This window comes from Megalopta genalis, chromosome 6, assembly GCF_051020955.1.
Source record: "Megalopta genalis isolate 19385.01 chromosome 6, iyMegGena1_principal, whole genome shotgun sequence".
Classification (NCBI taxonomy): Eukaryota; Metazoa; Arthropoda; class Insecta; order Hymenoptera; family Halictidae; genus Megalopta; species Megalopta genalis.
This window is the reverse complement of record NC_135018.1, coordinates 22,615,479-22,639,767: the sequence shown is the minus strand read 5'-3', so window position 1 is coordinate 22,639,767 and position 24,289 is coordinate 22,615,479. Positions and strand designations below refer to the sequence as shown.

Below are 24,289 nucleotides of genomic sequence, written 5' to 3'. Positions count from 1 at the left end.
CAATTAGGGAGAATTTACTGTAATTAGTAATTACAAATATGAGTCGTTTATTTTGAAAGTGGCATAAATCACTTTACCGTAACGAAAAGTGATGATTTTTTAGTGTTTATACGAAATTATTTATACTGAGAAAAATATCAGTATCCTGAGATAACAAATACAAGTAAATCTTCTCGAAAGTTAGCGTCCATATTTTTAAACGTGTTAAAACGCAAACCCTTAAATGTATCGGCTTAAAAACAAAGTGACTTATACCACTTTCAAAATAAACGGCTCATATATCATGTGCTCATCAGAAGAATTCGAAGTTAATGCTTTAGGAATAAGTCAACGCTCTTGTATCTTGTGTTTGTTATGTCTGTTCAGTTTGTCTCGATTGTTCTGCGCCTCCTGCTCCGGTCGCGCGTCTCGCTAACCCGTGGTCGCATAAATAATACACACACAGACTACAAAAAAAACGAAAATGATGACCACGAGAGAGCAAGACGTGACGGGAGTCAGAAGGCGTCGTTTGGATTTCGTCGGCCGAACTTGAGTCCCTTGTTTCATGAAAATTCAGTATGGTAGCAACGACGGATCTATTCTACCAACAAGGGAAACGCGTTTATTCTACTTCTGTGAGAACGTTAATATGAGTGTGTTGGTGGGAATCGGTCCTATACTTTCCTCAGCGGACTTCTTTTGAACAACTACTACTATTACAGTATGTAGTAAACGAAATATTTCTGTCATTGTCAAGGTTTGTAAACACTATCTCGGACGGAGGCAACTGCGGTGGAAGAATAGACGACTAAATCCTTTACAGAGATGAACAAATTTTAAAATCGATTTTCTCGAAAAAGGAGCCCCGGATAAAAAAATGTTATATCAAATTTGTATCTTATTTTTTCATGTAGAATCACACTCTGCTCGGTTGTACTACGAATTCCGGCTCATTCTGTATATTTAAATTGCTAGGGGCAATCGAGTAATAACAAATTAACTTTCCTAGCACGATGTGTGTTTTTATACAACAATATTATACAAACTGATTTGTTTAACATTTCCGCACCAAGAGGTAGATTGTATGGCTTTCTTAAATAATTGCACGGAGATCTATTCACTTGAAATATTACGAAATACGAATTTCTAGAAGATTTCCAGTCATAAAATGATTCAATGTACATCTTTCTCTCTCTCTCTCTCTCTCTCTCTCTCTCTCCAAAGATAATTAGAAAATATTATTTTAGTATTCCATAAAAAGGGGCTTCTACAAAATACACCATTTAAAAGTCAAATACCGTATTGACGAACCGACTTAAGCATTCATTCATATGTTAAAGAAGCAATTACAACATATTTCTTTCTTTGGACTTCCATTTTGTACTTTCTAGCAACATGGTTTACTTTATGAATAAAGAGTATCTAACATTAACAACTACATACTTTTTGAAATTCGGGAATCTCTGTAGAAAAACGATGATAATTATTTGATTAAAATTTCAGTTTTTCAGCTTATATAAAAATTATGTCATGGAATTTTAATAAAAATGCATAGGTTCGTATAATTTGGTGCTCTGCTCAGAAAAAGATAATTACCGCCTTGATATTGTTTCAATTTTTTATGATTCGAAAGTTTAGTAACAATTTTCATCCAAAAAATTGTACCTCGAATAGTGTTGCAGGCATCAACATGGGACAAACAGCATTCTATGTCTAAAACTTTGAAGTTTAATTTTAAAAAGCACTTATCAACTTTACACGAAAATAAAAGTGTTGATTTTTATGTCAATGCTTTATTTATCCCTTTCATCGGTAATCAAATTTTTCTACGGTGGTCGAGGAATTTAAAGTTTCTATTCCTGTAAATGAAACTATCCCATTCTATTCCCATGAATAGTTTTGCAATTTTTCAATGTAAAGATGATGCACATTTTAAACACAAGTTAAAGATAAACAGCGTTAGTAGTTCACTACCTGCTAACGTAATATATTTTGCTGCCTGTAGTAATATAGTAAACAGAGATAGACTATATTTTTGGAAAAGAATTTGTTGCAGTCAAGAAATTTAGGAGATGGCAGACATGCTATTAACCGCTTAATATGGGTATGCCATTATTAGCATAAATGTTAAAAGAAGACAGTTATTTTATTCTATTACTTTCACCGACAGTAAAAGCTACTATAGACGTTTAAATTGCTTAGATAAATACTTTCTACCACGAGTAGTATGATTGAAAAATTGAAAATGCTAACTGTAAATAACTGTAACTGATGAGATCACAGTCCGAGAGATGAACAAATTTTAAATCGTGAGATCATGAAAGTGAAATTATTTTTTTTCCTAGTAAAGACGTGTGAAAACAACTTTTGTGTCAGTCGAGAAACGTTATAGAAATAAAGGTCAAGTGAAACGATACAACGTGGAGAATTTGAAGCAAAAAAGAACGAACTACGAAAACTGGTAGCACTTACACTTTCACTACTTATTAGCACACATACTTAGTGTTTACTCACGTCGTACGTGGTTCCGCGTCTGAGAAAGTCCCAAGACGCATTTCTCTGATTCAATTATAATATTGCAATATATCGAAAAATTAGTTTACAGTCGAGGACAGACAGTGGAAATGCATTAATATTCGGAAACCTTTTGAAACAGAATAACTGTTTTCAATTTGAACGAAATGAATTTTTTGGAGATGATAGGTGGACTAGTTTACAGTACAATGACTGAAATACATTTTTTAAATTTTACTTTTACTTGAAATGACAGAAATAAAATAAAAAAACTCACGTTTTTTTAACTTTTTATCTGAGCTTATAACGAAAATTATAAAGAAGCCTAATTTATCCTCTAAAGAAATTTAAATTTTTATTAAAAAACCGGTCTAATTTTTCATAATCTCTGCAAGAAATTAGTACAATTTCAATGTCTTTTTAATTTTTAGAGTTTAGCGATTGCAAAAATTTTGTTCGTCCATTTATCAATGAAATTTTAACGAAGTGGGAATAACATGCAAACGAAACAGTTATACATAACATTCTAATTCAACACCTGATACTGTTTTTATCTAGTTTGCATACGGCCTTGCGGTGTCATGGAAGAAGTTCAGACTCCTCTCATTCATTTATGCAGGTATTGATTTTTTTCGAATATATCATATGTGACATAACCTTCCTCGATCTATTGACAGTATACATATTTGTGCAACCAATGTCAATTAATTAAATAAAGGTTACAAAAGTACAACGTTATATGATTGTTGCTAAAACATTTAATTGCAATATCCAATTAAACCCTTGTTACGTACATCATTTTCGTTGGTATCAATTACAATAATGATAACGGACGCTATTAAATGATGGAGGATGCAATTCATCAACGAACGTCCGTGAAGTATCAGTTTTTCTTGCTTCACACTGTTTTTTACAATCCATCAAGTTGGACTTTCTAGCTTGTCTATTGAAATAATAGAATTCTTGAACCACATCACCTTAAAACTAATTAATGATGTTAACCCCTTCATGATGCAATGATTTCGTAATTTATGAAAAAATATGATTTTTTTAGGTTCCATTCAGTATCTACGCTTAATATAGGTACTAGAATAAAATAAAACAATAATCGCATTTGCGATTAGTTTAAAGACGTTGATGAATTCATTTCATTCTTTTGGCTAAAGACAATACCCTAAATGAGTAACAGTAAACTTTAAATTTGATTTCAAATGAAATCATTAAAAAAATGTTTAAACTTTAAACAAAAATTTTGTTATTCTATAGCTAAGGACCACTCTAACGTGTATTTTTATACGTCTTTGGTAGATGAGCAAAAAGATGTAAGCTATAATTATTGGTTGTACAAAAAAGCACATTTCTGATGTAATGTAAGAACATAGAGTTAGACATACACCTTCTCTCTCATTTAACTGGTAAAACATACATCGAATTCAACACTCGCCTTTTTCTTTACACGATCATTTATATTATTTAGGCAAAGTCCTAACTTCTACGCTCTGGCTCGCTCATCAAAGATTCTTGTTTTTGTTGGAGCGCAGCGATGTTTGTGCGGATCGCAGGATTCTGGCTAGCTTGCACAATAATTTATACCAGGGGAAAATACTGACAGGAAAAGGACCTGCAACGGTGTCCTTTAGGTTTTGGTATCTTGCCTAACGGAGCAAGGCAATTATGGGAAATTCCTCTGTCGCGTCATTTGAGAAACATTAATTAACTAATATGTGACAGTAGATGCAAATAGTAGTTGATTACGAACAGATTGACGATGGAATGTAAAAAATTGAGACAAGTGGAAAAAACGTAATTATCGCATTGGAACAGATAAACAACATATTACAGCATTAATTGTACCGTATACATTGCGATTCTTTGAATTTGCGTAAGTACGTATTAAGTTGAAAAACGATTACTTTTATATAAAGCAACAACAGTTTTAATTAATTCCAGATGAATCGTAAATCTGTCATTTACATGGTGACTATTCATAAACAATTTTAAACGGCAACATATTATTTCAATATTGATAGGTCACGACATACGTTCGCAATTTATTCTTTATAATAATATCTGGCAGTAATTAAACGTTATTTGACGTAAATGTTACTAAGAACATCTTTTGCAGCATTGGATATCATAATACATGTTACAATTTTAACTATTCTTATTATTTATATTATAAAATGTAAAAATATTACATTGAAAATCGATTCTTTTCTACACTGACTATGACATCGAGGTCAAGTTTCATATACAGGGTATCCCATAATTATGTTAATACCCGGAAAGGGGTAATTCCTCAGATGATTTGAAGTAACTTTTTTCTTAGCGAAAATGCAATTCGCGGCTTTGTTTACGAATTATTAACAAAAAACAGTGACTAATGAGAGGCGAGATCAGCTGGTTCATGACGACCGAACCAATGAGCGGAACTGGACTTCGATCGCTCGTTGGCTTGGCCGTTTTGTGCCAGCCGAGCTTGCATTTTATTGGTCAATGTTTTTCATTAATAACTCGTAATCAAAGCTGCGGGTTGCATTTTTGCTAAGGAAAAAGTTACTTCAAATGATGAAGGAATGACAGGAATCACCCCTGTCCGTGTGTTAACATAATTATGGTACCACCTGTATAAACTCACAAATAAATAAGCATTTGTGCTAAGATACATAATTTTGTTTGTAATTCCATATACGAAACGTGGACGGCATTTCTGCCATTTATCTATCAACGTTAGAAGTTAAATCCGATCATTACTGCTCTGTAAAAACATTTTATTCAATCAGACTAGAAAGAAAACAAAGTTTTTTGCGAATTGTAGTGTTACGTTCTTATGAGATTCAGTGACATTTATCTTTTTACAAACGACCAGTTTACTTTTCAACGAAAGAATCCTAACATTTTGCCTTACATCATCTTAATCATACTGTTATACAATATTTATTACAATGTTAATGTTAATCCATGACGTACGTTCAACAACATTTGATTACCATAGTTTATCTACTTTCCTATGAATTAGTATCGTTAGGCTGTAGATTTCATAGACTTATGACTAAAATGAGTAGTTCTAATTTGAAATAGAAGAAGAAGCGACTCATACTTTTTTGCAATAGATGCAAGAAATTTTGGGTCTGCATGAAGATCCACAGCCTGATTATCACGAATCGCTGAAAAACTTCGTCAGAATCCTGTATTTGTAATACAACACGGCGATACGATGCAAAAATGGACTACGTAATCTTATTAGACCTTACGTTACAAGTATGGAAGACTCACAGGCAGAAAACTAAACTCTTTACGACAAATTTCCTTAACTGTAAATCGCACGATGAATGTTCTTCGAAACTTGTTCGTACGATGCTGTTGTAACCGTTCCAATATTCTCGTTGCGCAAGGACAATTTCATAAACTAGTGAAATCGTTAGCCGGTGGTACAAATGGACAAGCGAACAGTATGGTCACTTTTACAGTTAGTGGCCAGACATAAGTAGACTGCGTACTTTATGGCAAAAATGAGTAGATATAATTTGAAACAGTGAAAATATTAAAACGAAACTAAGAATCTTGGTGTATTAATTTGAACTTCTTAAAATTATTAAAAAGCGAAACGGAACTCGTGCTTGACTCCTATGTTCTGCAGTTGGTACAGACAATTTTTATACAGCAGTACAACAGGACAATAGGACAATGGTTTTCTATCAAACGGTATCGATACTATTTCACTTTGATCGTATCGAATGTTTGAGAGAAAGTAGTGATGCATGGATGCGTTTGGTTTCTGTCATTTTTTCGGTATTTGGAGCGTAAACGATTTCTGAAATTTGGCAATCACCGTGATTTTGTGCAATCATTTTCGTTTACGTTTGTTGATCCAAACGTGCCGTGTATTACATTAAATATTTCGGAAGATCAGTAAAATGACAGGAACACAAAACAATCAATCACATAAGTACTAATGTAAAACACAAACACTTTCCGCCTACACGGTTCTTTTTCTTTCAAACGTTAATGAAATTATTTATTGGATAGAATCGTAAATGCCTTGTATCACAAAGATACAAAAACTATTAAATAACAATGACGTTATCACACTGTAGAATATTCTGCTTCGCAAAGTTTCGTGACTAAAACCAGGCCCACACAATATCTAATAATTCAATGGCGTTTTACCTCATTTTAATTGAATATACAAATTTATGTATGTATACATAGTTGTCAGAAGGCATAATAAACCATTTTCCATGGTTCACTTAATGCATAGAAACAGGGAATTAAATTCTGTAAAAATTGTAAACATTTATTCCGACATCGCGACTACTGGATATCGTATTGTCTTGTCCTCGATGTAGTGAGTTTACGGAAACGTAATAACCGCAAGGACGAATCGACTGCTCGACATAGAGTTCACAGGCAGCGTATTTACCGAGGAGGAATTGTGATTCTAGACTTTCCATTTGCGTGTACGTCAGGGTGGGATAGAAACAAGTATGACGCACATTTCTTACTGTTACTGCACCGAGAACTTAAACTAGATTGTGCTTTCACAATGTTTCGACGATTCCAAAAGAAGTGAAATCACGTGGGGCGACGTACACAAGCGGATGACCTGCTTCATGCCGCAATTTTTGTAAAATCGTAAAACTTCTTACCATTAGCACAACGCTACGGTCTAGTGAACGCAATTCATAGAGTTTAATCTGCATAGTAATCTATACACCGTTCGAATAGAAAATTCAATTATTAACGCTAAACCTACCACGGCCAAATTGACCGGTTCCTCGCTTCACAATTAAAAAAGACGCTTTTATATGAAATGATAGAATAAATTATATAATTGGAATAACTATTATAAAAAAGAATATGTACAAGATCTAAATAAATTGAATCTCTCACTGTTATGAGACAATACGAAATCTGTATCACGAGTCTGTCTCGATGGTATAGTAAAAACACTTTCTATTTTTTTAAAACAATGATTTATATTACTTTATCCAAAATTCGATAAATGTTGCTCGCTCACCAGAGAAATATTGGATCAATGCATAAATTCGTGTTGTGCACACAACATCCATCATTTGTAGTTAACACTTCAGCAGAGATAAACTATTTATCGGAAGATCAACAGTTAAAAATTTCTTAAACAATTGTTCAACAACTACAACAATCTCATTCATAATCCATCAAGTTATTTATATTAATATAATCTATCAAGTCCTTTTAAAATTAATAATTAAAATTATCAGATATATAATTATATCAATATTAAATGATCAGACTTTCCTTAGACACAGTTCAGTTATTGAAGAGCCTAGTAATATGCTTCTGGTAAATAAAGTGTTAATTGATATCTAATCCAAAAAACTGCCTTTCGATTATGCGACTGTTTGTAAGATAAATGAATTCACGTTTCCTAACATTGAGAAAAACGCAGTGGACTTCAAGACATATTTCTTGTGTAAGATTGGTGGAACACGAGCGTCAAATCGACGGAGGTTGATTATATTTTCTTGTTAAAACAAGGACAAATGTTGCTTGGTTTTCATTAGTAAAACAAGTAGGGACAACCAACGTCCATCGATTTGACGCTCGCCTGCCTCCAGCCTTAGGCACGTGTAAAGCTATCACAAGATAGACACGTTGCAATAAATGTTCATTAAACGTTCTTCTATCCCTCTTGTTATTATTATTCGTTCTGACGTTTAGAGCCAAATTAGACATAAATGTCACAATATATGTATACATACGTACAACAGACGTAAAGATGCTTCCTCATGTCCTCGTTTCACAATTGCCATCATTATCACTATCGTCAATGACGAAAAAGTGGTAAGATCTGGAAAAAGACACTTCCGTATGTCAAGTGTAAAGTTTTCCAGGAAGTATGGAAATGCACTTAATAATTGTTTTGCTATCGAAATACGCTACACGTGTTCGTAAACATTAATTAAGATTACGAGAAATTGTAAGGTAATTTATCACATTATGGTCGTACTCACAAGGGGGATTCCCAACCCGGAAGATCAGTACGATTTACGATACTAGTATGTGATTCGTGATTTTTTGAATTTCGTGGTTGATGATCTCCACGTCTGAGTGTCAGTTTACAGAAACTCGTAATTGCAGTCTAAAGACTGAGTACTGATTGATGCTGCGACGATGTTTTGATGTTTTCAACTCCTGGAATTAGTTTCGACGTGCGATACCTTTCTAAACTTCACGCTTGACATTCTAACAACTACATTAAATCTAACATTTAATGTTAGCCTGACCATTTGGTTTTAACTTTGACATCAATAGTAATATAAATATCATAGGGGTAAATTGAGGATCTTTATGCAAAATAAGAATTAACTGCATTAATTACAAAACATAGCAGCCAAACACAATTTCTTTTAATTCTTTAACTCTGTTACTATCGAACGACGATATGTGACTGCTCTATAATTCACTTTTAATTTCAATATGTTTAATAAGTTTAATTTTCTCACTATTTCAAATGACACCTATTCAATTTTTGTCATAATTGGGTAACATTCGCAGTCTAGTCGTCGGTTACTAAAACTTATCTTTAAGATTTGATTCTTTAAACGTAGCGATTATTTCATTTGTAGTATTACTTGAATCTTCTTTATATTGTTACTGCTACCAACGCATACGTGACTTTCTGTCAACTGATTTGATAACGTTGCTGACGCATCGTTACATTTTTGTTGTCGTCAAAATTTCGCTGCTAGCACTTCTTCGCGTTTACGAGGAAACACGGTGACGCAATAAAGTGTCTGATTTAATTCCTTGTTTATGTCTGACAATCTGCACAATTATGTTTACAACTGTATCGTTTACTATTGTTTTATCGAGCTGTTAGCTCATTTAAAGTAGAAACTTAGTATTTTCTTAAATCTGTTGTCTCAGAAAATATACATGGAAGCTAATGAAAAATTACAGATACATATTTACCATACAGAAGACTATGAGAGCACGAAGCTCAAATTTGTCATTGTACTAGCGTTTGGAGATGAGATCTGAAGCTAAGAACTGAAGAAGATGAAATGTAAAGCTGATAATGGCTCGAAGAAAAGAGTTTGTGACAGCGATACGCAGTGCAACGAATGAATTCTTTCGTAGCACTGGGAATACCTGAATTCTCAAATTTCGTACTTAGCTGGGATATCGTCACGCATTCCTCACCTAACTGTTGGCCCAATCGAACATCTAATTTGCATCGTGTATTAGCATCCGCCCGTGCTACCGTGCGGTAAATTACACGCTGGGTTGCAGTAACAATCTGGTCTGATGTACACATTACGGTACAATCTTTGATGCGTCTCGGAATTCTATCGCAAGCGATGGAAATGAAACGTTTTAAAGGAACGTTATAGATCGCTTCTCACGAAATTACATATACTTTGTTACACGACGATGCCATCAATATCTTGAAATCATGGCTGATCGCATTGTAGTAGTAATGCAAACCGTCTCGCAATAGGTGACATCGATGTTATGCCACATGCGAATCGAAAGCACAAAAATAGAAGACTCAAGAATAATTTGTACATTAAGATCGAAAGTTGAACAAACGAAAAATTCAACCTTAATATTAATATATAAATGTATTATACATTATTATTAAATAAGCGGAGTCTTTTTTCTTTAATTGATTTGTACGTTGTACATATGTTTTTTTCGCTTTGATATTACTGCACAGAAGTAACTCAAATTAGGGAGATAGGAATTCCACGCATTGTGGATAAGAGTAACACGGAAGTATTTAGCATTTAGATTTAGATGCAAAACCGCGGTATCGGTAAATTCTCGAAATATCAATTTTCTGTACGCAATATTTTGTCACATAACATCCTGCAACAGAAAATAACAGCTTGTAGTACAATAAATGATGAACGTAAAATCACATTCTTTATATAACTTTTATTACCGCACTATATTTCAGTGTATTTATGGCTGGCAAGTTAAAGTAATCAGTAATGAAAGATAGATTTACGAATGACAGTCGTTCCTTTTTTCTCACCAGACAAATCGCTGTGTCATTCGAACTATATAAAAGCAATAAATCGTGGTTAATTCAGTCATATTTTTCAGATAAGTAGAATGAATGGCCAATACTTTGCGCCATGAATGATAATTTATTAATGAACTTTCACTGTTATATGAGGAAAACAAAGATTTCACATTATTTTCACTATTCAATGTCATGTTTCGTAGATTTTCCATTGATTATGACGTTTAAATGCACACCTCCAAATGACGACGAACACTTATTCAATTTTCATTTCATTAGAAACAACAATGGTAATAGTTAGAACATGTTTATTAATACGGACATCTATCAACCTGCCCGATTGTCACATAATTTCCGTTACTTCACTCGGTTTCAGTACTTTGCGTTGCGAAATTCCAGAATAGTCAATGATCTCTTTCATCAGTGAGTAATACATTTGGTTGATCCTGCATTCACGTGTCTTTGCAATAGCAATCAAAATAGTCTTTATCTAGAAAGCAAACGCGTTTCATAAGATCTTTTAATACCGCAGTTCCCATTACATCTGCGTCGCTAACTTGGCCAAGATCGGCATTTTCTTCCACAGTTATTTGGGAGGTATGCTTCGTGGATTACGGTACTCGCCACTTTGAGCGTTACGTATGAAGTATTAATTAGTTTTCGCTGCTATACAGAAATATAGGGGTCTGCTACGCAACTGGAATGGATCGAATCTCGAATTTGCAAACTACAACCACGCACTTCCTTCGTCTAATTGAAGCTATTCTTTTTCCATAGCTCGATCATTTGTGGAAGATTTCTAATGTTTTCTACATGTCTTATTAAAGAAGATATTCGAACATTCCAGTTTCATATAATAGACTATATAAAATTGTTACGCTTGATCATAATTGTTTTGTTATTACTAAAAATAGTTATGTATAACTTCATATTGGATATATTTCTCAATATTGATTTGACACTAATGTTGCAATAAATTGTTGACATTCATTTACACAATACATTTTTACATTTTTGGCAACAGAATCGATACGACCATAACTTACTATTTAAATAATATCATTTTATTCGTTCCAAGTTCTGTACCGCAGAAACAAATGAACGTCCGATCTCGAATTTTCCAAAAAATCTAATAAAAGGAAACCACAACAAATTTGGAATGTACAATTTGTTTTCTCCCAACCAAATTTAAGATATGGCCTGTATAGTAAGTATAATAATTTGCGGTTCTCTCTCTCTCTCTCTCTCTCTCTCTCTCTCTCTCTCTCTTCAGTCTAAATATGTGATGCAAAAGTAAATTGAATATTTAATGCATGAGTGCACGTCTTAGGATTAGGGTTCATCGAATTTTTAAAATCGGTATTTAAAACCGGTTTATTTCAATGAATTTGTTAAATTTGGAAACCGGTTTTTGTACTCGAAATCACCTCGGTTACGAGTATAATCTAATAAATCTGATCTTCATGAATCAAGCTAATGTTTTTACATGCAAAATAAACGCATTCATTATAACTACTCATCTGGTGTACTTGAAGGAAAATGTAAAATGTAGGGGAATGTCGTACCAAAATCGGGGCAAACCGCTGTAACATGCAGTTCTCGAATAGTATTACATTCAGAATCGATATCGTGATAGTTTGAGATCAGTCACAGACTAGAACACATTGTCGTTCATTGTTTTCTTCTTAAAATTTCGGAGCTAAAAAATTTCAGTTTTGTGCTTGTCAATTATTTTTTTACTAATACTTGGATATAAGAAATTCATTACGGTAAGTATTGCAATCTATTTTTCAGTCTTCACGCAACATTTTTTATGTGTTGTTCAATGTTCTAACCGTTTGTTAAGACATAAATATTTAACCTTTTGCAATATATCTCATTCGGGGCAAAACCAGAAATAAACTTTTAGAGTAACTCTAAATTCGCAGGGAAAGTGGATTCAGTGTATCAGATGGCTCGGTTGGTCACACGAGAGTTGCTCAGATGTTGATGAGAGCGATGAAGCGTATATATGCGATTTTTGTTCACTAAAATAAATTTAAAAATAAATCTAAAACAAAATGGAATTAGAATAATATTTGTTACTTATTTTGAAAAAATATAAATAAAAATTATATTCGTTAAGCGCGGCGTCAGTGTACTTTTTTAGGCAGCGTCAGTTCCCAGGGACTGACAGCGAACCTATCGTGTGGACCGTATCGGCGTATAGGAACGGCAATAACAAGGTTAAAAAATAATGCCGGCCTGCCACCTCATCGGAAAAACCAGCAAAATCAGCTTCGCACTTCACGTGTTAACAGATAATTTTTTTTAATGGACATCCATTTTCTGATTCCGTCTCTTTTGCATTGTGGATATTTGTTAACATTTGTTGTGCTAACCCCACGACAAAATAAAGATGAAAATATATACAGTGTATTGAATTTGATCTATATTTTTGTAGTTTTGTGTGCATTAAATAAACAAGCGGATTTTGAAATAAGTATCAATATTTTGTCACTGTTTTAATTATACGGATTGTATAAATCCTAATTTGGATTAAGAGCATTCTGTTAATGTGAACCAGATAATTACATAATTCAGTGCGATTAATGATACCATAAAATCGTTTTAATATGAACCATTAAATAAGCCCATTTATTCGTGAATATACATATATTATACATAAAATGTGCTAAATTATACTGAATGCATTTTCGTAGTTTGTATTAATTCTAGCGATTGATAATTCTAAAATTTAAAGAAAAAACCAAATTCAAATATTAAACGCCTATCAAATTATTATTTGCTCATTTCTGTCCCGAAGATTACGTAAAACTATAATTGAAAATGCCAAATCCCACTTTGTCTGAAAATATGAAAGTTATAAAAATGTTGAACGTTACTGAAATACTTAAAAATGAAGAGAAAGTTTAGTTTCTTTTTCGTCACAAGGATATCGCTTTACCTCTAACATCATCCATTTCTGTTTATGTAATGTCACTTTTAGTGAGACTTTTGTGGACAGTTGCGAAAAAGCAGTTACTGTTTAAAATTAAACCATTCGGCAGTATTCTAATTGGTCAACTTAAAGTTACCACATTCTCCCAATCTTTTTATGACTGCAGACTTAAAAAATGAAGAGATTTAGACTGATAAAAATCTCTCGACGTGCAAAAGGCTAAGGTGAAATTATAAAGAGAAAGTGCATCCTAAATGAGTTGTGAGTTAAAACGCTCCATATAACTCAATCACCTTCATTATTTTCTAACCTACTATGTCTTAACTAATTTAACGTAAAAAAATTGACAATATGGAAGTATTAAACTTTTAATGAAACACAAAGGTGTCGTAAAATTTTTCAGGCAATTATACCTCCTTGACATAATTTCAGATTGTCTATGGTACGAACATTCCAACAATTTCTCGTACAATTAATAATTAGAAAGAATATATTTCCAATTATAACCGATTATTGAAGATTTTGATGTGTTGAATGCAAATTTGGAAATCGTATTCTACGTCTTCCAGTTTTTGACAAATTCAATTTTTAAAAATATGTAATTTTCAACTTGTAGTATTTTCCATGGTCTAATATTTTTCAATTTATTTTCAAAAACTGTAGTCTGAGGCGAAATCTATCAAATTCTGTTTTCTATTGATAACATCAAATTCACAAAAGTCATCTGCTTTCGCAACGTAAAACAAGATATAAATACTCGTTATTAAAATTGATCGAGTAGTTCTCCTTTTAAAAGCAAAATTACTTCATAAATTAATATAAAACTCAGTACTATTTGGTTACGTAGAATAAGAATCATGGATGTTATTAGTGACTCTAAATACAGGAGAAACTGTGATAGTGAAAAATGCTTAAATTCAACAACCGAAAACTTTTCTAGCAGTTCGAAATAAAAGGATCAACCGTTTATTATGGTATTAGTGTGATTGGCAGTGATTGAACAACACTGGGTAAGAGTTGAACTTGCCCTAAATATCAGAGAATAGTTCCAGTAGTCCGACTCAACGTACCGTGTAATAATAGTGGCGCAAAATATGGTCGGGTGAAACAATAAGGAGGAAAGCGTGCTTCGATAGTTTCTTATAAAATCCAAGCAAAACAATATAATGATTCGCTACCGTCATCGTATACTGTTACACGTGAAAGGAGAGAAATTGTAGTAAAGGTTGTATCACTGCAATCGATTGAACTTTTAACAGCGTACCCAATTAAAACGATTCTAATTCAATTTTGTGACTGCGTGACTTTTTTTCGTATTTCATGACTATGTTACCAGAAAAAATATGCAACATAAAAGTTGCATAAAAAAGATTCAAGACATAATTCAAAAATTCAACGAATATAAACTATCAAAATATAAACCGATAACTTTATGTAAAATCACAGCAAATTTACTTTTCTACAATATTAACAACAAAAATGATTAATAACATTTGTAATGAAATACTGTAAATTTATGAAAAATTAATGTTTGTTATGTTTGCTTCTAGAAAACAAAATTGTTTAATTATCTCCAAACATTTTATCTTCATTTTCTAAAATAATTACAGAGAGCCACGTTCTGAACTTGAAGAATTTATGAATAAACTATTGCACATTGTTTAAAGGGAAGTTTCGTTAAAGTTTACTCTATTTGGTTTACTCTAGGCTAACTTAGGCTCTCAAGACGATATTATACTGCATTTAAAGTTAATAGCTCTATCATTCTTACATTTCGACACTCGCCAACAATGATTGGATAATCTAGGAAGCAGTTTATCGGAGTTTAACTGTTCATTGATTACATCTGTGCAAATACAATAGCGCAGGAGTTTCACAGCATACTAGAAAAGCATATACGCAACAGTTAAGAGCAAGAAAATTTTCCTTGAACTATACGGTATTCGGTAAGGTGAAAGGTCACCTCCTTAACCTCTTATAAGTACGGTAGCATAATATTTCAATCAACACCTAATGCCCATTTTTTTTTATCCAGAGTTCAAGTCCTATGAGAATCTTATGAAATTAGATCGATTTCGAAAGTTCTGCAAAAGAACCTCCATTTCCAAAATATTTTTATTTTCGAAGGAAGGAAGTAATTATTTATATTATATTTCAGACTCGCTCTATATAATGCTCGTACAATTCTTGAAGAATAACGTGTGATTTCCATAGCAATAGTTAATAAAAATATTCTATTTTACAAGTAGAAATATCAATTTAATTAAGTGTGGTGCAGTTATAGTTTGTTCGATAAAAAAATGACGACGTCATTCCGGCTCTTGTGAAAACGTATTTTGCACTGCAGTACGAGCCACGTGACATTTGTCATTTGCTGATTTTTTACTATTATTCAGAGAATAACCATACCCATTTATTACAGTCGTGGAGACATCGGATAAAGTCGAATGCATACTATACTCTCTCTCTCTCTCTCTCTCTCTCTCTCTCTCTCTCTCTCTCTCTCTCTCTCTCTCTATCTCTCTCTTTTACTGGTATAATTAGTCTACATATCAATCTATATCTTATCTATATCTTATAACTTATCTATATAACAATAGTTAATAAAAGTATTCTATTTTACAAATAAAAATATCAATTTAATTAAGTGTGGTGCAGTTATAGTTTGTTCGATAAAAAAATGATGACGTCATTCCAACTCTTGTGAAGACGTGTTTCGCACTGCAATACGAGCACGTGACATTTGTCATTTGCTGATTTTTTACTATTATTCAGAGAATAACCATACCCATTTATTACAGTCGTGGAGACATCGGATAAAGTCGAATGCATACTATATACTCTCTCTCTCTCTCTCTCTCTCTCTCTCTCTCTCTCTCTCCCTCTCTCTCTCTCTCTCTCTCTCTCTCTTTTACTGGTATAATTAGTCTACATATCAATCTATATCTTATCTATATCTTATAACTTATCTATATAACAATAGTTAATAAAAGTATTCTATTTTACAAATAAAAATATCAATTTAATTAAGTGTGGTGCAGTTATAGTTTGTTCGATAAAAAAATGATGACGTCATTCCAACTCTTGTGAAGACGTGTTTCGCACTGCAATACGAGCACGTGACATTTGTCATTTGCTGATTTTTTACTATTATTCAGAGAATAACCATACCCATTTATTACAGTCGTGGAGACATCGGATAAAGCCAAATGCATACTACTTACTGGTATAGCTATTAATAAGATACGTCTAGGTCAACGATTTCTTTACGTCTATTTGTCTCACGATAGTATAAATATGTGGTTGTGTCTCAATTTTTTTAACAGGTTTGCTTCGATAATGAACTCACCACTAAAAATGCGATTCATATATATTTCAGAAAAAATCAATGATCTATCATTAAAAATCGTTACACAGTAATAGAACTAATAAAATTGTCCTTCCTATAGTAAAACGAAATCGTGATGAATATATTATACGAATCCAATCGCGGTATACATTACATGTACACATATTTCAATTGAGAAAATGTAGGATAATTTAAGTAACTGGTACTGAGCTTGAAAAATGTTTAGAAAATCCAATAATACGTATTCTGTAAAAAAAATCTGCTGGATCATTTAGTAAGATAGCGAGATAAGAAATGATTGACGTTTATCCAAGTTACAATTTTCATCGATTTTTACGGGTATTTTATTTATTGACAATTAAGTATTAATCTCTGTATTCAAGTATTTATTCGTTTTACCAAACTGACCTCTAAATATATATTGTTTCATAGACTTTTTACGTCTATTTCAATTAACTAACATTCAAATATTAATCTCTGCACTGAAGAGTATTTATTTGTTTCATCTGACTGTGACCTCTGAGGTAAGGGAAGTAACTTCGAAACAGTTGCTTCGCGAAACAGGAAACGTTTGCAGGAAACAAAACAAATGCGATTAAAGGAAACAATTACCCTCTGGAATTCATAAATTCGTATACGCATACCGTTATTTCCTTCAGATACGATTGATATCACTACGTGCCAGATATAGAAACAAAATTGTATCAATTCTCCTTGTACTCTACTATCAACTGTACTTATTCAATATCTTTATTAATTCTAGAAGAACTAATCTCAGGCATATCTAAAAGTCTTGCTTCGACCATTTAAAATAATTCGTGAGATTAATTATATATCATTTTCAATGATACTATTTTCTTTTTTAAATAGTAAAATCCCGATCGTCTCTGTTATCCCCAAAAATTGACTTATAGAACTCTAGAATCACTCAAGGAACTAATTTACTTCTTACACTTACAACGATATTTTTCGAACATAGTGTCGGAAAGAAACGGTGACTGCTCTGCAGTTAACGTGCTTCGCCTCAAGACTGAATCTCTTCAGGGTTAATGATATTGCGGCCGCAATAGTACTGCCGTCAATATATCAAAGCAGCAAGTAGAAACCGATACGAGGGTCATTTGCGGACAGGTTCTTTGCTCTAACTAGCACAATGTCCACATTCCTTGCCGCTTTCAAATAAGAAATTATTCACATTTACTTACGTAAGGTCGTCGACAGACGCAGCCTATATGTGCACACAGCCGGGTTCATTAACTGACCAGTAAAATCCGTCTTTATGTAACACACAACAGTTTCGTGGATGCGAGCGAATGGAAGAAAGAAAATCACGCGAGACTAGTTTCTCTATCGGCGGGGTGCTACACGCACATTTTGTCGGTCGTACGCTATTAGGATCGTCACCATTTCCCCTGATCTCTGGATTTCCTCTTCAACGGTCCGGCGTGTCCTTTTCGCGTTTCAATGAGACATGATCATAGGCCGTACTGTTAGCCGCCGGTTCGATGGACAGGCAATCACTCTGCACGCCGATAGGGGATCACCGTTTGTCCCGTTCTTCTCGATCATCGACACCGAAACAAACGATTCTCAGCCTTCCGTTCCCGATCAATGGACTCGACTAATGCAATTCTTACTGGCACTCGAGCTACTCGCCAAATAGATTCGATTCGGCAGACAGACTCTTAGATTCTTCCTGTGCCGTTCATGACAATATTAATAACCGTGCTCCGTTCGGGGTTGAGCTTAATTAAAAATTCGATTAAGGACTTCTTCGCGCGCTTGTACAGGCGTGACCGATCGGATCATCGACCGAATTCGACGACAATAAAAATCACTGTGGTTTTACGGATTTTTAAAGAACCAAATGACAATGCTGCCTGGATCGGAGTTCGCGCACCATGAAGAACGGGTTACGTCCGAACGGATGTCCGCTCATTGCCGAAAGCTCAAGTGACCGAGCTCGAAGGTGAGTCGAGATCCGCGCGTGCTCTTCGGGTCTTGTCGAATCACCAAGTGAATGAGGAGATAGTAGAACGGTAGTGCAGCGTGGACCACGGTAACGAGAACGCGGTGCCCACCAACCGGCTGAAGAAAGTGGTAGGGACACAGGTAAACGTACGTCCTCAGAAGCGTCCGTATGCTCGCATCGGGCCTCGTCTCCCGCTGGCTTCTCTTTCGCAAAATGAATGACTAGGTACTGATCGTTCGTCTCTGCCGGCTACTACGACCACCGATATCGAGTGGAAACTCCATTAGCTAGGATACGGCACACAACCTACATTTCAACTGTCTTTGAATTGCGAACCCTTGAACTGTCACGCCGACGATCGACAAAATTATTCGCTACTTTCTTTCTTCTTTTTTGTTGTTGATCTTTTCATTTCCGGACGTGAGTCGCTATATCGGAACATTAGAATTCAGGGTTTCCTGCTGTACGTGACGAAACTGTTTTATACATATAGCGATTGTCACTGTCAAAAGTTATGTTTTATGTAGCATTGTCGAAACTGTTCGTTCGCTTAATCGTGTTGGTAAAATACGAATGAATGTCATTTGAATTGTCACTCGATTATGATAGACAGCAGACTCTATGACGAAAATGATTAGACTGAATTTAAACCTATGAATACACATTGGACAAGCTTGGAAACACTGTTATGTCATTTTCGACGTGCTGAAATTGTTAAACGGAAGAATACATTTCGACTTACCTTCTGTTTCTTCGCAGTTTAATTGAAACTCACTATCCGAGATAGCTTTCTGGAGCATCATTATTTGTACTATTCACAACGTAGTTCAGGCGAAGTTTCCGTCTAGGAAGCTAGAAAGTAATTTAAAAGCAGATACTTTGGTTTTGGATCTACATGAAAGAAACGAATATATTTTAAAAATGTGCTAAATTTTCGGAATAGTAAATCTAGTTTATAAAAATTTACTAATTTGGATTATAAAATTATAAAGGATGATAAGGAAAAGCGTGTAGATTGAAGGCATCGAAAATAGGATAAGAAGGATCTCTCTCTTTAACTTTCTCAGCTCCAATGTACTGCAGAATTCTGATTTCTAACTTGTACTATACATTCTCTGTTACATTTGAGTCTAATGAATATATTTTATACGCTTAGAACAAAATTAAATCAACGAAATACTGGAAATATAAACAGTATTTAATATTCTGATTGGGGATAGAAATTCGTTCGTAATATACTCTAACAATTTTTACTTTGTATAAAGATACTGCTAATGATTGAGCAGAAGTTCCAATTTACTGTGGAATATCGATTCGAAACATTACTCAAATAATAATGAAACCGTTTTTGATGAATTTTTAAACGCTTTCATTTAAATTTCTTTTTAAGAATCTGAGCTACACCATTTTATTTATATTTCCGTACAATCGATAGACTGGCTATGTTCTTTTTAAGTATACTGCTGACTTTCATAAAAAATAACAATTTTCTTTATCAAATAAAAGCCAAATAGAAAATTCTTCTCTCGTTTAATAATTTATGTATTTATTTAAGTAATTTGAATGTATGAGTGGTTTTAAATTCTTCTATCCTTCCTATTGTTTCAGATTCCGCCTACCCATTTTTATCACAATTGCATAAAATCCGCGGTCTACTTATAAGACTAGACAATGAAATCACTGAAATATTAGTCTCTACTCATTTATACAATACTCATTATTATCCAGAATCCGTTTAGACATTTCAATGTCGAATAATAACAACATACGATCATTTTCAAAAATACTTTGTAAGAACAATTTAAGAAAAATTGGTGTTCTCTAAAAATTGGAAATCTCTACTTTAACAAAGAACCAAACAAAAAAGATTGGAACAAGACTATCAAACAACAACAAAGAAGCACAATTTTTTAGAAAATAAGAAATTTCGCAAACTTTGTTGGAGGCTCAGTTCCCAAAGGGAAATGTTAAACTAAATATTACTAGTACTTAGTTTTAGTTATCCTTTTCCGAGTTCGGTATCTATTTTATCAATTTTTTAAGTTAACTTCAACATTGTGCAAGCGCCGCCCATCCTTCGTCAAGTACGCGGCCTCGGCCAGCTCTCCAATTTCAACGTCGAATGATTCCAAAAATGCTAAATATATGTGAAGTTGTTATTAAAGGCTCAAATTGATACGTGTTTTTTTATACCTCTGAGAACACTTCCAGATCCAAATCGTAACTTACAGTCACTTTCATCTACGAATAGCATCATCTCTCTCTCTCTCTCTCTCTCTCTCTCTCTCTCTCTCTCTCTCTCTCTCTCTCTCTCTCTCTCTCTCTCTCTCTCTCTCTCTCTCTCTCTGAAGGAAAGAAATTCATGCCGTCTACCCTCGTGCTGACGTTTAATCTCGGGATCTTATTTTGCGCACTGATCATGGAGATAATTATTTTCTCTTAAAATACGTCGAACATTCTTTGAATAAATTATCATGTTTAAGTGTTCTTCAACATTAATTAATCACTTTCAGAGTAATTGATTCTGTATCTATTTTTACTTAGCTTGGTATATGTATAGTATATGGTATAGTATTATATAATATTATATTAGCTTGTTATATATATATATATATATATATATATATATATATGCGTGTGCATGTGTGTGAACTTATTACTATTTTTAATATCTTGAGTGATCGTAATAAAAAATCATAAGTAGACTTGCAGATTTTGTGCATTTATGACAGAAATGGATACAGAATAAAAAGACATTTAAAGAATTTACAAATATTGTTATAATCACTTCAACTCGTTAGAATTATTAAGACGAAAAATGGATGCAGATCTAACTCGTGTATCTTGCAATTAATACAGCCAGTTTTTATTTTGGATAAAAATTCGCAGTATAGTCATAAGTTTCGTTCTTCTTCGCATTTAAAAAAAAATAATAATATAGGAATAACAAAATAATTAAATCTACTTCGTTAGTGCACAATGCTATTATTTTTCAACTGTATCTATTATCTGCGTAAGATCAAAAATGTTAAGGAAGGAATTGGAAATGCCCTAAAATTGTTTTAATCTTTATAAAAAAGATCTGTTAATGAATCGGCAGTATAAAAATAATCCAAATCATTTAGGAAAAATCATATGATGACATATGGTAAATTCATCGACTAAAAGCAATGCAAAATATATGTGCTAAAAGTAGTATAAGTTATCTTATAGAAATAACACGTTTGAGTTTATTTAGACATCGCGCAATTTTGATAAGGATGTGAGCGCGGATAGAGGTGTTTAGTCCATTATTTTCCTTAAATGATTCCCCAATGAACTCAAGTCATGTAAATAAAGTCATTCGCTCGGAATTTGCCAAAAGTCAGATAATTGGTCACGCCGATTAATTCTCAGGTCTTGTTACACGGAGTCGGATGCGGACTAACCCGACCTACTTAAAAGAATGATTTTGAAAGTTTCAGAGATTGTCGAACATGTTTGACAGGGGTCGCGGTTTATGCAGCATTACATCGCGAACCGAACCTAACGGTATATCGAAAGCAGTGCATGAGTGAATTGCTTCTCGCACACCGTTTCGCTGATCGAGCAAAATGTCGGTTTTTCCAAACATAAAACACCACGTGTCCGAAGAATGACAGCTGTTCCTTCGGACGGAACAAGCGCTGACCATGACAATGATTCTTTCTCATGTCTCTCTTGTTTTATGCATTGGATCTTTCTTTTAGAAAACGCGCATACGCGACACGCGCTAGCGTCTGTCCGAATCTGAGTAGAGAGTTGAAGCTTTCAAGATTGACACCTGCAGAAGTTAAAATGACGAAATGATAATTATCCAAAAGTCCTAATCTACAGTCGAAAATCACAGGAATTGGAACTGTTTAGTGATAATAGGTCAACTTTTCTATTAGTCATTAAGAGCAAACCATGCGGAGGATTGGAAATTTCTAACTTTGGATTGCATTGCGAAGAATGATGGGACATGACAGAGTACATTTCGAAGATACTATATGTAGAATGCATTACGGGACCATTCTTTAAATATTAAGAACATTATTTTTGTAACAGTTTAAAATCAATACTGTTGTATTTTAAATGAGATTTCGAGATGTTGCGTATGAAATGCCGTTGATTATGTTTTGATATCTATAATATTGTCGACTTACAACTTTTTTACAGGAAAGTTGGTATTAGACTTTCGATCTTCGTAACTCAGAAAGTTTAAAAAACATCGATGACTTAAACTCGCTTAGACATCAAAATCAATACAAATTTCGAAAGTATGCACGTAAAGCCTAAAGTCTTCATCGTAATAATTTAACATTCCGTTGAGAAAACAGCGAAGAAAAGTATTTCCTCGAAAATTAATGCATCATCAAATACACGAAAGGTATGTAATTTAGGAATAAAAAATCTGTTTCCTGCGAAATTTCCAAGTCTGTGGAATGCGTCATAACAAACATTTACGTTTCTGAAATATTTGTAATTTTTGCATTTTGCCAACGTAACATTTTTTCTTTTCGTTTTGTATTATTATTATTTTACTATGTATTATTTAATTTTAATATATAGATAGATAGATAATATAATATAATATAAATAATATAATATATATATATATATATTATTATTATTATTATATATTATATTAATAATTATAATATAAGTATATATATATATATATATATATATATATATATATATATATATATATATATTGAAATTAAATAATACGTAGTAAAATAATAATAATACAAAACAAAAAGACAAAATGTTGCGTTGGCAAAATGAGTAGAGTTGGTAAATCCAAGGTTCCGGGATCGCGATTCAAGTTCAGTGATATACAAAACGAAGAGAAATGGCAGTTTTGATGGTCCAAGTTTAGGTACTTAATGTGCCACGTCTTATCGATCGAAAATATTTAGATGTCCCACAACTATTTCCTTGGAAAAACCAGAATGTTCTACAATAAAATATTTGAACATTTTTAAGTCCATTTTTTCCATGATTTTTTCCGTCATTTTGTAAACCAACGTCAGACATTTTTTAGCACATGTCCTATAAAGTCTTTCCAAGAAGAGTCATCCTAACTAGAAAATGTGCGACTTCCAATTTGTGTAACAAGCGCTGACGTATATTTCGTTTGTCCATGAGAAATTCAATATTTGAAATCAAATTAGAACGTACTGCGAGTTTTGGAGAAATTCTCAAAAACTGTTTCCAAGAATTTATGTGCTAGATAGCACATATTTTCATGTATTCTTAGAAATTTGAATAATTGTTTTTGTTTATTCCAATAAAAAATAAATTTGCACGTCATTTCGCAAATCAAATTATTTTTAAACGAGATTATTTAGTTGGTAGTATTAGTTTCTGCCATCACGTGCTGCCCACAGATTACGCGAAGATATAAAAATTCTTCCCCTGAATTGTTGCTCCGAGATTACAAAATTTCGAAAGAAATAACTGTTTCGGATTTTAAACAAAGTAATTGATATTGTAGCTTTCTCGTTT

The 24,289-nt window shown here is 33.2% G+C and overlaps 1 protein-coding gene across 4 annotated transcripts in view; it reads right to left on the bottom strand.

Annotated features, from left to right (window-relative positions):
• dsb (scavenger receptor class B member debris buster) overlaps positions 1-18,947 on the bottom strand; it is a 49,424-nt gene extending 30,477 nt beyond the window's left edge. For 2 of the 4 annotated variants that reach the window (XM_076523223.1, XM_076523226.1), the window contains exon 1: positions 18,009-18,947. Coding sequence is in view for 1 of the 4 variants with exons in the window: in XM_076523226.1 (XP_076379341.1) it covers positions 18,009-18,057 (49 nt within the window). In the remaining 3 variants the exon portion in view is untranslated. Of the gene's footprint in view, positions 1-8,244; positions 8,330-8,492; positions 8,512-18,008 lie in introns of those variants that run through there. The other 2 variants (XM_076523225.1, XM_076523224.1) reach the window with 2 other exon arrangements.
• Between the last annotated feature and the right edge of the window lie 5,342 nt (positions 18,948-24,289).